General features: G+C 44.4%; 1 protein-coding gene across 1 annotated transcript in view; it reads left to right on the top strand.

The window, feature by feature from the left end:
- Nucleotides 1-5,499: 5,499 nt before the first annotated feature.
- The window catches only part of usp6nl (USP6 N-terminal like), a 69,449-nt gene continuing 59,691 nt past the window's right edge, over nt 5,500-15,257 (top strand). The window contains exons 1-2 of the mRNA XM_079294151.1: nt 5,500-5,634; nt 11,224-11,330. Of these exons, the coding sequence (XP_079150277.1) occupies nt 11,327-11,330 (4 nt within the window). The 5' untranslated portion in view covers nt 5,500-5,634; nt 11,224-11,326. The remainder of the gene's footprint in view (nt 5,635-11,223; nt 11,331-15,257) is intronic.

The raw sequence follows: 15,257 nt of genomic DNA, 5'->3' as shown, positions 1-15,257 counted from the left end.
GGCCCCACTGATTTCCTCGACGGCCAAGAACTGCAAACTCTGCACAAACCCTCCCATGTTGCACAAGTGCTGACATTATCACACACGCATAATTTCTTCTTCTCTATGATATTAAATCTGAGTGTACTTGCACATAAAAAGGCGTCCTTATCGCGGACAGATGTGGAAACACTTGTGCTGATGAACATTTGGCAATCATTATAGCAACTGCATACCTCCGCATAGTGCTTCTTTTACACCTACCACACAGGTGACATTAACCAGAAAGTATGTCAACCACTTCATGAAACTTTCGAGCCTTGTTCACACACCCCTCTATCCACTACATCGTCAGTAAAGTGGCCTTCGTCATGGCTGACTTGTAACGCACTTCCTCATCACCTTCCTCTTTGTGTGTTTCCTCTAAATGCCACCACAGCGAGCAGCAGCTCTGAGCACTTGTAGGTGGAACTGATGTAGAATTTTCTGCAGACGGCGGCGCCGCAATCACCGGCTTAATAGACCGTGAAATCAACACTCGCAGCGGGGCGAAGCCACGAGTCGTGTCCCCTCTCATTGCCCCCTTAACACGGTCACGTGACACATTAGGCTGACAAAATGGGCCGTAACGCGCGGCTCTAACGAGGTAAGTGGTGCCCAGCACTGGACTATAAAGCGCATTACATCACCGTCACCTGATTGGCTGCAGGATGTGATGCCGCTGAGCGGTAAACACGCCGAGGCCTATTGACTTAAATTCAAATTGGTCGCTAGCTGTTCCTCAGATTTACCTTCTAATTCGCGGGAACGTGAGTCCTCGACAGCTGACGGACACGTTCAATAAGCCAACGCAACGCGCAGCAAATGAAGGAATCAATCGGCGACTCGTTGAGTCTGACGCTGTCGGAGAGAGTCGATACTCAGTCGTTAGAGAATGCACCTTTGTTGCAAAGCCCAACTTACTTCAATGTATCCGCTTGTTTCAGAGGTCCATTCGTCGCCCTTTGTTCTCTGTATTTCTACACAACAAAGATTTTGAATCTTTGAGGGGTTTTCGGGCCAGAAACGCATCATTTGTTCGCAGTAGCTGTGTTTGCATCCAGAGGGAAACTTGCTTAAAACTGCCACAGAATACATGCAGTACATGAATACTTCATAGATACAAGAATACAATTCTGCTGAGTGAGTTTGTATCGAGCATTCGGACAAAGTGAGACAAAATACTGCCATTTTCTGCTATTCTGCTCATCGACAGTAGGCGGCGGTCACGCGCAAAGAAACGCCGTCGGAAGGAAGAAGAAGAAAAGGAAGGAAGAAGAAGATGTGGTTCAAAGTGTTTTTTAAAAATCAGCTTTGCAAATCTTTTATACGTGTCCGGCCTCAAGGATTCAGGATGCATTTCGGTGAGTTACTACGTTTACTTGCACCAAATAATCCGGTTTGTTGCCCTTATTCCGAAAAAAGACAATATTCCTAATAAGCTGTTTACGTGGGTAATGAAAATGAACGTTCCACTAATGTTCCTGTTTACGTGACGCGGTGCTTTCTCTGGGTTTTCAACGTTTTTACACCGTGTGAACACAGCCTCCCTCTTTCATTCCTTCAACCAGCTTCTTCAAAAGGTCGGCGTTGTGATATTTGTGCACGTCCAGAGAAAGCTGTTGATATCAAAGTCTTCATAATGTTTAAACGTAGGTGTGTTTCTCCTTCCGAGCAGAACTGTGGGCTTTTCTTTTGGGCATCGCTGCTTCATGTGTTAAAGCTGCATTCTCTCTAGTGACCACCAGGGGGCGACTCCTCTGGTTGTATAGAAGTCTATGAGAAAATGACTCTACTTCTCTCTTGATTTATTACCTCAGTAAACATTGTGAACATGAGTTTATGTCTCAATCTCTAGTTTCAAGTCTTCTTCAATACAGCATGATGTTCATTTAGTACATTATGGTCCATTTAGAGTCACACAGACCATAAAGCAGGGGATGCTTTAGGGCGGGGCTACACGGTGATTGACAGGTCTCTACCAGAGCATAATATCTTCATTTCATCTTCAATGCTCCATTTGGAATAAAGCCTGATTCAGAATATCAAAACAGAATGTGATGTTTACATGAGCTATGTAATAGTGCAATATTTGGTGCAATGTAGTCACTGAATTCACGACTTTTGTTGACAAGGAAACTCCACGGGACACTTTAAAGTGCCTTCGATAGAACAAGAGCTGCATTAAAGCACAAAGGCTCCACGTTCAGCTGACCCCGTCCTCTTCTATCTGCCGCTGGTGCATTTTGAAGGCATCAGGTTCAGTCCCAGCCAGCCAGTGAGCGCTCTGCAGTCAATAAAGTGGTCTGCCAGGGGGGCTTCCACGGCTCCGCTCTATAAACAGTATGCTCTCCAACGTAAACAGTGCAGCCCTACACCCGGCCCTCATGATGCACTCTGGCTGTGTGTTCAAGGCTCCTCCAGGGCCGCTGGAACAGAAGTGAAACACAACACGGCAGACTGAGCCCGGCTCCGCTGAGCTGAGCTCAGTCAAACACGGCGCTCTGCAGCTCCGTGCTGGAGGGGAGAGCTCAGAGGCAGATCCAAGACTCCTCACGACCTTTTATTACGGAAGTCTTCAATCCCAACTCCTCTTTCCTTTCCTTTCACCTTCTCTTTCATGCAAGAAAACATGCAGGTTATGGAAAGTCAAGACTTTTTCAGAACTTTTGATTTGTGTTTAAGTTGCATGAAATCAAGTTTTCTGCCTCTTGTTTACGGTCTTTTCCTGTCACGTCTAAAAAAACTAATTTATAAGGTTTACGTTTTTTTTAAAGAGAAAATCAAATGCAAACAAAAGCCCAGTCGTGATCATAGCACCTCTCCTTTCCTTATTTCCTTTCCTACACCTTCCCCTTTATGCAGTAAACATGCAGGTTATGGAAATTCATATTGTAGACTTTTTCTGAACTTTTAACAGAAATCTGCAGCTGGTGGTCGTCCTGCCTTTCCTCCCGTTCACTCCCACTCTTCCTCCCGTTCACTCCCACTGTTCCTCCCGTTCACTCCCACTGTTCCTCGTGTTCACTCCCACTGTTCCTCATGTTCACTCCCACTGTTCCTCCCGTTCACTCCCACTCTTCCTCCCGTTCACTCCCACTGTTCCTCCCGTTCACTCCCACTGTTCCTCGTGTTCACTCCCACTGTTCCTCATGTTCACTCCCACTGTTCCTCATGTTCACTCCCACTCTTCCTCCCGTTCACTCCCACTCTTCCTCCCGTTCACTCCCACTGTTCCTCATGTTCACTCCCACTGTTCCTCATGTTCACTCCCACTGTTCCTCATGTTCACTCCCACTCTTCCTCCCGTTCACTCCCACTGTTCCTCGTGTTCACTCCCACTGTTCCTCATGTTCACTCCCACTCTTCCTCCCATTTACTCCCACTGTTCCTCATGTTCACTCCCACTGTTCCTCATGTTCACTCCCACTCTTCCTCCCATTTACTCCCACTGTTCCTCATGTTCACTCCCACTGTTCCTCCCGTTCACTCCCACTGTTCCTCCCGTTCACTCCCACTGTTCCTCGTGTTCACTCCCACTGTTCCTCATGTTCACTCCCACTGTTCCTCCCGTTCACTCCCACTCTTCCTCCCGTTCACTCCCACTGTTCCTCCCGTTCACTCCCACTGTTCCTCGTGTTCACTCCCACTGTTCCTCATGTTCACTCCCACTGTTCCTCATGTTCACTCCCACTCTTCCTCCCGTTCACTCCCACTCTTCCTCCCGTTCACTCCCACTGTTCCTCATGTTCACTCCCACTGTTCCTCATGTTCACTCCCACTGTTCCTCATGTTCACTCCCACTCTTCCTCCCGTTCACTCCCACTGTTCCTCGTGTTCACTCCCACTGTTCCTCATGTTCACTCCCACTCTTCCTCCCATTTACTCCCACTGTTCCTCATGTTCACTCCCACTGTTCCTCATGTTCACTCCCACTGTTCCTCATGTTCACTCCCACTGTTCCTCATGTTCACTCCCACTGTTCCTCATGTTCACTCCCACTCTTCCTCCCGTTCACTCCCACTGTTCCTCCCGTTCACTCCCACTGTTCCTCATGTTCACTCCCACTGTTCCTCATGTTCACTCCCACTGTTCCTCGTGTTCACTCCCACTGTTCCTCATGTTCACTCCCACTGTTCCTCATGTTCACTCCCACTGTTCCTCATGTTCACTCCCACTGTTCCTCATGTTCACTCCCACTCTTCCTCCCGTTCACTCCCACTGTTCCTCCCGTTCACTCCCACTGTTCCTCATGTTCACTCCCACTGTTCCTCATGTTCACTCCCACTGTTCCTCCCGTTCACTCCCACTGTTCCTCATGTTCACTCCCACTGTTCCTCATGTTCACTCCCACTGTTCCTCATGTTCACTCCCACTGTTCCTCATGTTCACTCCCACTGTTCCTCATGTTCACTCCCACTGTTCCTCCCGTTCACTCCCACTGTTCCTCCCGTTCACTCCCACTCTTCCTCCCATTCACTCCCACTGTTCCTCCCGTTCACTCCCACTGTTCCTCATGTTCACTCCCACTCTTCCTCCCGTTCACTCCCACTCTTCCTCATGTTCACACATGTCTGCTGCCTTATTTATATATTTTAATCACGGAAGACTGGAGAATATATTCATAACTTTCCGGCCTCAGACGTGACTTTTCATGACTTTAATTGGTATCATAGTGAGTTAAGTGAGTTAATAAGCAACTTCTCCCCTTTCAGCCGTGTTCTGACAGCTTGTTTACGTCTCTAATGATTCATTTATTAGTTTGTTTTGTGTGGATTTCACGGTATAATTTCGTAAATCCATTTTGACATGATGCTTGAATTGGATTATTTTGTTTAAAAGTCAAATTGAACAATTTGATTGCTGGAAATGATGTGTTTTACCATATTTAGTACATTAACTCAAGTACTATTACAAGTATTTATATGTGTATATAATCAACAAATACATTATGATGTATTAGTATAATAATACCTTTATTGCTCACCAGGGGTATAAAAGTAAATCAGTACTTTTATTTACTTGTATCTTCCTACCTATATTAAGATACTTTCTGGTTAAATAAAGTATAAATAAAAATAAGTAAAATCAAATTTCACAAACGAATAGATATATTCAAATAAAACCACACATTTACGAACAGCAGTATTAAAGTGATGTCATTATAATCCAGTGATATGATGTATGACTCTGAGATAAAAGCAAACTGAGTACTTTTTCTGTATTTGTATACTTTTATATCAAGAGTATTGTCTGCTTAAAGCTATTTATCAGGATCTACTTTTCTTATTTATTGTTGGCCAAAAAAAACATCATAATACAGAACAGTGTGTCGGGTGTGTGAGGAATGTCGCAGGCTGGACTGAGCTGCAGCATCATCATCATCCACCCGGTGAGGTCAGATCAGCCCGGCGGGCGGCGCATGCATTGCTACCTGGCTTCTCCCTCCCTCAGACACACACACACACACACGTACACACACACGGAGAGAGTTTGAGAAGTGCTCTGGACTTCCTGGTACGGGACCATGGACGTTTCGTGCTCCACTTTATCCGGGGAACTACCTGCAGCGATGTGATCGAGCAGACAGCGGACCCGTTCGAGTCGAGGGCAAAGGTGAGTCTCCGGGTTGTTGTTGGATAATATTTTTAAATGCATCTGTCAGAGGGAACGGTAGCGTTTACTGCGGTGCAGCTGAATGACGGTAGCTCCTCGTTTATCGGCAGCAAAGTGAAACGGAACGTGGCGTCCCGCTGGGTTTTTTGCGGGGGGGGACTTTCTTGTGCGTCTTTTTTATTTTTTTATTATTCGCGTTGTTTCACGTTTGCGAAAAGACGATACGCGGTGTTTTTATTATTGTAAACTTTGTTCTTATTTGTATTCACCGAGGCCTACCTAGCCAAACCCACCGCTGCTAAGCTAGCAGAGTACAACAAGAACGCTTCCGGTATCGTCCTACAAAATAAAAGTTTCTGTTTACAAGCAAACTAGTGAAGGTTTTGGGGCTGAATATAACTTAGAATCGCGGGTGTAAAGCATGCAATATACTTTTATATTTACAACAAATGTAAATAAATTCATCCTCAAAAATATGCTCTATTCATGGCCTTTACTTTTGTTTTCTTCCCTCTTCTTATTATCATTAATATTGGTAGTTGTACCAGTATTATTGGCAGCAAAAGTGTTAGAATTATGGTAATTTTTTGAATTAGTATTTCACATGCAAATATTTTCAGCTCAAAGTAGAGGGAAGGAAAGAGATATGATCTTAAAACATAATTTAAAAAATAAAATAATTAAAATAACCCTCTTTTAAAATGTAAGCTTTAGAATATTTAAATAGACATGTTAACGCTGATGCCTTAATATATACAGTAAAACTCGTGATTTTATTTTTAACAATTGTCTCGCTTGTATGAATGTCTAAAGTGCCTCTCCAGTCTTTTATTTTGAATGTGAAGTCGCGTTAGTTCCGGTTATGTTTCGCCTGAATGTTTACAACTTAACATGGCCGAAACCCCCGAGGTAGCCTCCCGCAACGGCGTCAATGCGGCCCGAGCACCAATCACGGCCTCCCATTGGCTGTAGCCACGAGCTCCGAGGCTCCCGATTGGCTGCCACCGCCTGTCACTCACTTTGAGGAGCTCCGGAGCCGCTGCGGCTGAATTTGTTGCGTTAAAATGAACCGAGGAGCTCGAGTTTGTTTGTAAAACCCGAAAATATGTAGATGTAAACAAGGTCGCGTGGTTGCCGGTTGGTTCAGTGTTCGTGTTTCGGAAAGTTGAGCTCTGTATGTTATTTCCTTCCTCACGTGAGAGTTACCTTTTGGAGCAAGGTGCGTTAAATTGTACAGATCTGAAAGAAAAACCGGATATAAGGCTAACTCATTTCAAAATAAAAGCGTTGAAAAACAAGTTTTAGGTATAAAAGTGATGTATAAAAGCCATAGAATGAATGTAACCACCATATTATTTTATCAGTGTACGAAGTGAAAACATATTTATGAAAGAGTACAAAAATACTTTGTAAATATATGTGAAACAGCATGTAGAGCTCATCTACACAATACAGCTGCAATGCCCTGATTAGAGTGTCTTAAGGCTTAAAAACAGTGCAGGTCTGACCATTTCTAAATAGCCATTACACCAATGGACTGTTGTGGGAAAAAAACATCCAAGTAAGTCACTTTATTATATGAATATAGGCCTCCCTAAGGAAAATTGCGATTTTATTTTGAAAATGATGGAAGGAAATCGTATATTTTAATCTTGCAGACTTCACAATGGTGTGTCTTTCAATCCTTCCTGTCCCGCTTCAGGATAATGCGGCTTAACGCAGTCTGGGGCTTTATAGTTTGAAAACACAAGGCGTGTGTAGTAGTATGTGGTATTTAGCATGTACCACTGTGGCTGAAATGTAGTTTTAAAGACACTAAACATTGATATATGTAATCCACCTGCAGGACTAGAGTGTTGGATTAAGTGGAGGATGATATTTCACCTCCAGTATCCATCAAAACAACCAAAAAACTGGAATGAAATCAAGTTTTATCAATACAAATCAGGTTGTTTTTTATCTCCTGCAGGCTCCCGTCCCTCATATCATTGATCACATTTCTTATTCTAAATGTTCTAAAGTCTGAGTTACGGTTGTTTTTTCTGGTGTTGATGAAATGAGCAGCATGTCAGGATGTGTCATGGTCAGACTATTTGACGACAGCTAAATTAATTGGATTTTGAAGCATCTCTGGAACACCCAAAAACCATAATGTACATTTACAATGCAAACGTTTATTGTTTCCGTGCAGATTTTGTAGAAGCAAATATCGTGAAATCTGATTTGTTTCCAGGTCTTTGCTCTCCAAGAGTTGGTGGCATGAAGTGACCTCACTTATGTACCAGCGAGATAAAAGCTCAGCGCTGCAGCGTTTTTAAGGTTAAAGATGTGACGGGACTTCATGCCACGCCGTGGTGAACACTTGCCCTTTGAAACACTCAACCTCCCGCTGGCCTTCTATTCACTGCGTGGCCTTCTTTTAGAGACCCGGTGAATGTGAGGCACAGCTGCACCCTCCTAATAAGAGTTATTTCTTCACATGATGTCGTTTTTTGTCACTGTCGGTCTGTAATGCAGCATTTAGACATCACGGGATGCATTCACTGACATATCGTGTGTCTACAGCTGCAACTAACCATCGTTTTTACTCACTTATTGAGCTTTAAATCCTGTTCTTGCTCTCCTGCCCCTTGCGTACAGTAAATGCAGTATTGGATATGTGCACATGGCTGCTTCTATGTATTAATGCAAAGAAAGAATATAAAATGTCTGGCGGTTCCCCGGCGCTGACTTGTGAGCTGCTGTTGGATCCGAGGCGCAGTGACGGAGAGGAAATGGAAAAAGCCCCGCAGTCGTCGGGGTCAACAACCACAAATGAGTTCATCTCCTTCTTCTGCTCCCTTTCTATCTCCGTTACAGAGCCTCTCCAGAAACAATTGAGTGAGTGTGTGTGTGTGTGTGTTGGTGTTGAAAAGACAGTTTATTTGTGAGGCTGGTGCAGGTTTTGTCTGACTGAATGTCTGTAACAGCAACAAAAGAGACTTAACTGGGTTTTCTCTCTTGTCTCTCGCAGCTTTATAAGCTTTTATCTGTTTTCACCATTTTGTACCTTAAATGTGAGTCCTCTGAGGCCTGCAGCCCCCGAAAAAGAGAGAAAATGTCTCTTTAAGACTTTAGCGTCACTATTTAGGACGCAGATTAGAATCAGTACCAGAAACAGGAAGACTGGAAACAGCTAACGCAGCACCTAAAGGTTGACTGATTAACATCTGAATTGTTTAATCTGGGCAGAAACTGTGGCAAAGCAACAGGTTGTGAGTTAGAGGTGCTGCTAGGTGTTTTTAAAATAAACAGAAGTGACCATATCTGGACTGAGGAGTGATGTAGAGACCTGTCAATCACTGTGTAGGCCCGCCCTAAAGCATCCTCTGCTTTATGGTCTGTGTGACTCTAAATGGACCATAATGTACTAAATGAACATCATGCTGTATTGAAGAAGACTTGAAACTAGAGATTGAGACATAAACTCATGTTTACAATGTTTACTGAGGGAATAAATCAAGAGAGAAGTAGAGTCATTTTCTATAGACTTCTATACAACCAGAGGAGTCGCCCCCTGGTGGACACGAGAGAGAATGCAGCGTTAAGACGTGAAGCATCGGCTTCACTCGGCAGGATTGGAGGTTGCCACCTGGTGAGAACACACACGGTGATTAACTGCAAGTAAAATCATATAAATAGTTTGTTTTCTCGATCTGGGCGCGTCAAAATAAAAAGGCTGCAAAAGTCTCAAATGTAGCTTCGTGAAACCTGCAGCTTCCCTGAATTTACAGGTCAGATGAAGTCTTCCAGTAAAGAGCAGCGGAATTTGACTCCCTTCAAAAGGCAGGCAGCCCACCCACATACCAGATGTAGACACACACACACACACACACACACACACACACACATACACACACACAGAGGGTTTCTGCATTCCCTCACTGCCGTCCAGGCCTTGGCACAGAGCTGCTGCTGCTGCCAGTCTTTATTGGCCACTGATCCCTGCAGGCTCTCTTTCAATGCCCGGCTTCAGAGCAGCAACACACACCACCGTGTGTGTGTGTGTGTGAGGTGTAGAGAACTGCATTGGCGAACTATTCTCTTGTCTCGTGTGGGTTTACGAAGGCCGCTGTGGGATAAATGACTCAGTTTGGACTGTTGTCGTGTTCTGAGGTTTACACGGTTACTCTTTAACCATCACCGCGGTCACACAGCTGCCGAGTGTTACGACACAGAACAAAAGAGGGTTTGTTTTATTCTTCTTTTTATTTCGAGTGGCATTGTGGTTTGACAGATTCATAGCACTTTGTTCATCTATTTCACTCGTTTTCCCTGAGTTATGACTTGAATATTTTAAATATAGAGTCACACAGACCATAAAGCAGGGGATGCTTTAGGGCGGGGCTTACTGTGATTGACAGGTCTCTACCATGGCGGTCTAAGAGTCGTCTATGAGGATTTGTTTTGTGTTTGTTCTCTTAATTTAATATCTTTTGGTTTTGGACGGTTGGTCGAACAATGATTTGAAGACGTCACCAGTAGTTCTGGGGAATTAAATGACATTTTTGTCTCTATTTTCTGTCATTTTATGGAGTAAATAATTCACATGTTATTCTACAAATGATGATAAAGAGACACAGCAGCCAGATGCTCTTCTTCTGTTACAAACCTCTGGACCACAGCTGCTCTTTAACTCTGCTAAATAGTTTCAACCCTCTAAACCTCGATCATAAAATTCAATGTCGGTGTCAATAATGGAGACAACAAAGCCCACGAGGCAGAATCATCTCTCTCTCGGTCTCTGGCTCTCTTTCTCTCTCTCTCTCTGTCTCTCTGTCTCTGTCTCTCTCTCTCTCTCTCTCCCCCCCCCTCCCACCTGTCGGATGGATGAATCGCTGCTCAGCTGCTTATTTGTCACTTCCTCTGCCGCTGAAGCATTCTGCTGACCTGTGCTGGTTTTTCAGTCGCAGCCCTGTAGGATGTTGGATCCACCAACATCTGCAGTAGTCGTGCTCATGGCAACATCATCCCCCCCTCACCCCCCCCCCCCCCCACACACTCCTACTTCCTGCCCGCCCCTCCCTGCTCATCCTCGTCCAGCAAGCATCTGCAGAGCGATCAAACTACCCATTATGACTGCATAGTATCCTCCGATTACTGTCATTTAGTCCAAAGACCCGGGTGATTTGGATGGGTGGATTCCCACACACACACACACACACACACACACACACCAAGGCTGTTCATTCACCCGCCCGGTGCCCTGCCATTTCCCCCCCAGTGTAAATGTTAATGTCAGGCCCACATCCTCAATCAGTTATTTGAGAAACTATTTGTCCATTTCAGTGACATCTGAATGCATCTGTGTACTTTGGAAGCAATATGGAGGGATTTCTTCATCAATAAGTGTTTTTAAAATTCATCGTTTGTCTTTAAAATGTCCGTCACAGTTCCCCAAAGCCCAAGATGATGACTTAAAATATCTTGTTTTGTCTGAAACCCATAAATATTTGGTTTACGATGATAAAAAAGCAGCTTTTAAACATTTTAGAAGCTAGATTTTGCCAATATTTGATTTTAATATTGTATTTTTGGTTTCCTCCGCAGGTCATGAGTACCTCGAGGAAAGACCCAGTGGAGAATACCCTCACCTGTCCAAAGCCCCGCCCTACCTGGGCCTCTACCTGCCCCCCACCCCTGGACCCCCACCATGAGTAAGTCCCTCACTTCTTTTGACGTATTCGTCAAAAACTGTCTTTTCGCGAGTGCTCTCTTCCACTTTGGCTGCTTTGTTGTGATGCATCTTGCAGGAAATCATGGTTCTGCTTCTGTGTTCAGTCTGACCAGAGACTGAAGACCAGACACGTGACTGTGAGCGAACAATCAGAGTTTGTTCAAGTGAGAATTTGGGTGTTTCGGGTTAATACGTCTCAGTCAGAGCTGCTTTTCAGAGGAACTGCAGCTGAAGTAATGGCTCGGCCTCCTGTGTCGTCTCAGTGAGAGTCATCCAGCGAGGCCGGACTGCAGTATATTGTGTTAATATCTCATACATGTGTGTGACGTCTCTCACACGCACACACACACACACACACACACACACACACACACACACACACACACACACTCTGCCCCACAAGATCCTTTTCACCACGATGGGGTGTGTCCTGTGTCGTGCTGAACGTGAGACTGGGTGATGTGTGTGTATCGTGAGTATTTCTCTAATACCAGCTGCACATTTAATCCAAATGTTGTCGAAATCACAACGTGGCGTTCTGCAGTTTTCAAATCCCAAGCTGTGCAGTGTTTGTCAGAATCCTGGCCTCACACATCATCCTGTGTTCGGTGCTCAAAAGAAGCACGCCATCATCAAATAATATCTTTTTCAATGAGGTTAATGAGGTGGAGAAGTTATCATTCCCTCGAATATCGCAAATCATATTGCAATCAAATATCAGTTAAATAATCGACTTTTTCAGCTCGATACCAAAATATATCATGATGGTAGATATATGCAAACCAATGCATTACAGAAACAACCAAAAATATTACAATTTGCGTGCATAAATTGATGTGAACATTGGGAAACTAAATTCAGCAAAATAAATGATAATATAGGGATTATGGCCCAACTAGAACTATATCCAATGTTTGATGTTATGCCGGTTTTTGGACACGTAACATTTCTGGCTTCTTCTACGTGTTCGTTACGGCTTTGTGTGGATTTTAAATATTAAAATTAAAAATCAGTGATCTGACGTGCAGAAGATTATCCTCAACATCTTTGGCTCATTCATGGTGTTTCGTGGTTTATTAAACTTTCCATTCCTTATTGAAAGGAGCATTTATATCTCGATAAATCCCACACAATATTAAGTCTTATCGCCCAACGTTAATCTAGTGTGTGAAATATTAAAGCTCCTTCTGCTCTTTGATATCAGACCTCCACGGTTCCCAGCTCTGCCTCAGACCTTGTTGCCGTTTAACTCGCGTCAGATACAGATTGAACAGGAGCCGCCGTTCTCCTGACCGCCGCCTCTTCTCTGCAGAGCTGCAGGTCTGTATGGGGGGGGGGGGGGGGGCTGGGTTACCGGGCAACCCAGCGCATGTGAGGCGTTTACTGGAAGGCGATTGGATTGAAGCAGACGCTGCTGAAGGGGAGCGCTGAGAGGTTTAACCTGATTACTGCCGAGCACACACACACAAACGTGTGTGTGTGCGTGTAAGAGTGTGTAAGAGAGAGAGAGAGTGTGTGTGAGAGTGTGTGTGTGTGAGAGAGAGTCAGGGGGAGGTTTGGTGGTTGATCTGATTGATTGGGAGTGATGAAAATGGAGGAAAGTGTGATTGATGAGTTTCTGTAACGGGGGAAAGGCCACCAGCAGCGCGCGTGTTTGTCAGCCAAAGGCCACAGGAAACATACCATCAACACATTGTTGTGTCATCAAAGAAATTGCTAAATATTGCAGAAGAATTATGACTTTGTGCTGATTTTTGGAACCTCTACGTAGAATAAATCACAACAACCTAAAACAACATGAAGAAGAAGTCAAAACAATCAACAGTCTTGAGATCTCGTTTCTTATGATAATGCCTCTTCCTGTCTCTCCCCATGAAGATCCTGCATGGAGCAAAACACACAAAGAGACGAGACCTTCGGTTTGGTGGTCGGCGTCTTAATGTGACCTGAATGTGCTTCGTAAGCAGCCGGCGCTCTGGGAGAAGAAAAAAGCCTTTTATGTGTTTCATTATTCATCCGAACCTTTGATAGACTCGCGCTCTCGCCTGGAGATGGTCGACGATGTTGATATCCTGAGCTAATTACCTTAATTACCCTCCCAACAACACACACACACACACTGCTGTTTCCTCTCATGAGTCTCTTAGCGAGGATGGATGAGTCACTACGGATGGGCTGGGTTTTAGTCAGGAAAGAGGCGACAGAAAGAGTTTTCTTCAGTACGTCATCCATAGAGATAAATGAGAGGGAGGGGAAAGGTGAAGAAGCTCCAATTTAGTTAATACGTTCTTTTTAATAAGTCTCTCAGTGATGCATCATGCGTTACATTACCTGAAATGAAGCACCAAACAGCCACTGATGATGAAGTACAATAACAGACTTCTGTAATAACAGTCAGTTAGAAAGCCTCCGTGCATTATGGCTCTCTTGTTCGTCGTCCACCTGAATAAAACGCAGAAAACAGACCAACCAAGTGGTAACTGGAGCGTGGAAAGGTCAACTTTTCCACCCATCCAAATCGCTGAAATGTGACATTTAAAGATCATATTTTACATATTACATTTTATAATTATTTAAAAGAACATTTCAATCATTCTGTTTGTGTTTCAAGTTTTACAAAACTGTTGTACATCACAGATAAAGACTGATAAATCACTTAAAATACAATCCGCCGTGTACGTTCTCTTCCTCATTGCCAATCTGTTCCTAAAATAAGTCAACAGCCTCAAATTACTTTTTTTTTTTAAAGGGTTCATGTTGTCATTATCCCCCAAAAAACTCCTTTAAATGTGATGCAAGTCAAACTTTACGACTTCTGAGTTCACAAGCAGGAGGTTTTTAAACGGGCACTTGAGTTCAGCATGTGCAGGCGTGGACCGTTGGCTCCAATCTTTCCACATGTCCTTCACCTATAGCAACACGCACACACACACGCAACACGCACACACACACACACACACACACCTCCGTCATCTCCCTGTCAGAGGAAGATTGATGTCATTGGGTGGCATGCCGGGCTCAGTGTTTGGGTGCGGTGCAGGATAATGATCTCCTCTTCAAAGCCTCATCTGGCCTCCATCTGCCGGCCTCCAGCACGGAGAGCTTCGCCGCAGCGCTCCCAGCAAAGGTGTTCACACTTCCATAACCGGCTACACCTGCGATATGTATGAAATGGTTGTCTCGCATGCAAGTAGCTGCGACCTGGTTCACGTTCGTTCACCTGGAAGCTGCTCAACAGACGGAGAAGTTCTGTTTGAAAGTTTGATTTAGCCCCAAACGACTCGGCTGCAGTTCTCGGGAGGCAAAGTGTAACTCGACCACTTTACCGAGCCCGTAAGGTACCGACCACAACGTCAGTCACATGACGTAGATGACGGCTAAAGGTGTTGATGTCTCCCTGCAGTGCATGTCCATCGCCGCCCAAGACACCGCCGTTTCAAATAGCTCTTCGTGGGTGTTCGGAGTGGAAATAGCACCGCTTCGGCGGAGGTGCGGTTCTTCCGGTACCACCCAGTTGGTGAGGGGGTTGATGTGTGACTCCGCTTAGCGTAGCACAAATACTGGAGACAGAACAGTTGTGGATGGATTAAACAAATGAGATATAAATTGTTAACAAGTTAACTTCAGAGTTTGGGGGTTGGCAGATTTTGTTAGCATTGGACAGAGTCAGGCTAGCTGTTTAGCCCGCTGTTTTCAGTCCTTGTACTAAGCTAAGCTAACTGGCTGCCAGGCCGTAGTTGTATATTAAATGGTCAGAAATAAGTATATTCTCGTCTAATTCTGCAACAAAAAGGGACGATGTTTATTTCCCAAAATGTCCAACTATTCCTTTAAATGTACGCTGAGCATTGTTCTTTTGTTTTGTTGCATTAAAGCGCTTTTCATCTGCTCTGAGTCAGTTTAGACT

Source organism: Melanostigma gelatinosum (genome assembly GCF_949748355.1).
Source record: "Melanostigma gelatinosum genome assembly, chromosome: 22".
NCBI lineage: Eukaryota > Metazoa > Chordata > Actinopteri > Perciformes > Zoarcidae > Melanostigma > Melanostigma gelatinosum.
Note: the sequence above shows the minus strand (reverse complement) of the source record. Positions and strands in the feature narration are given on the sequence as shown.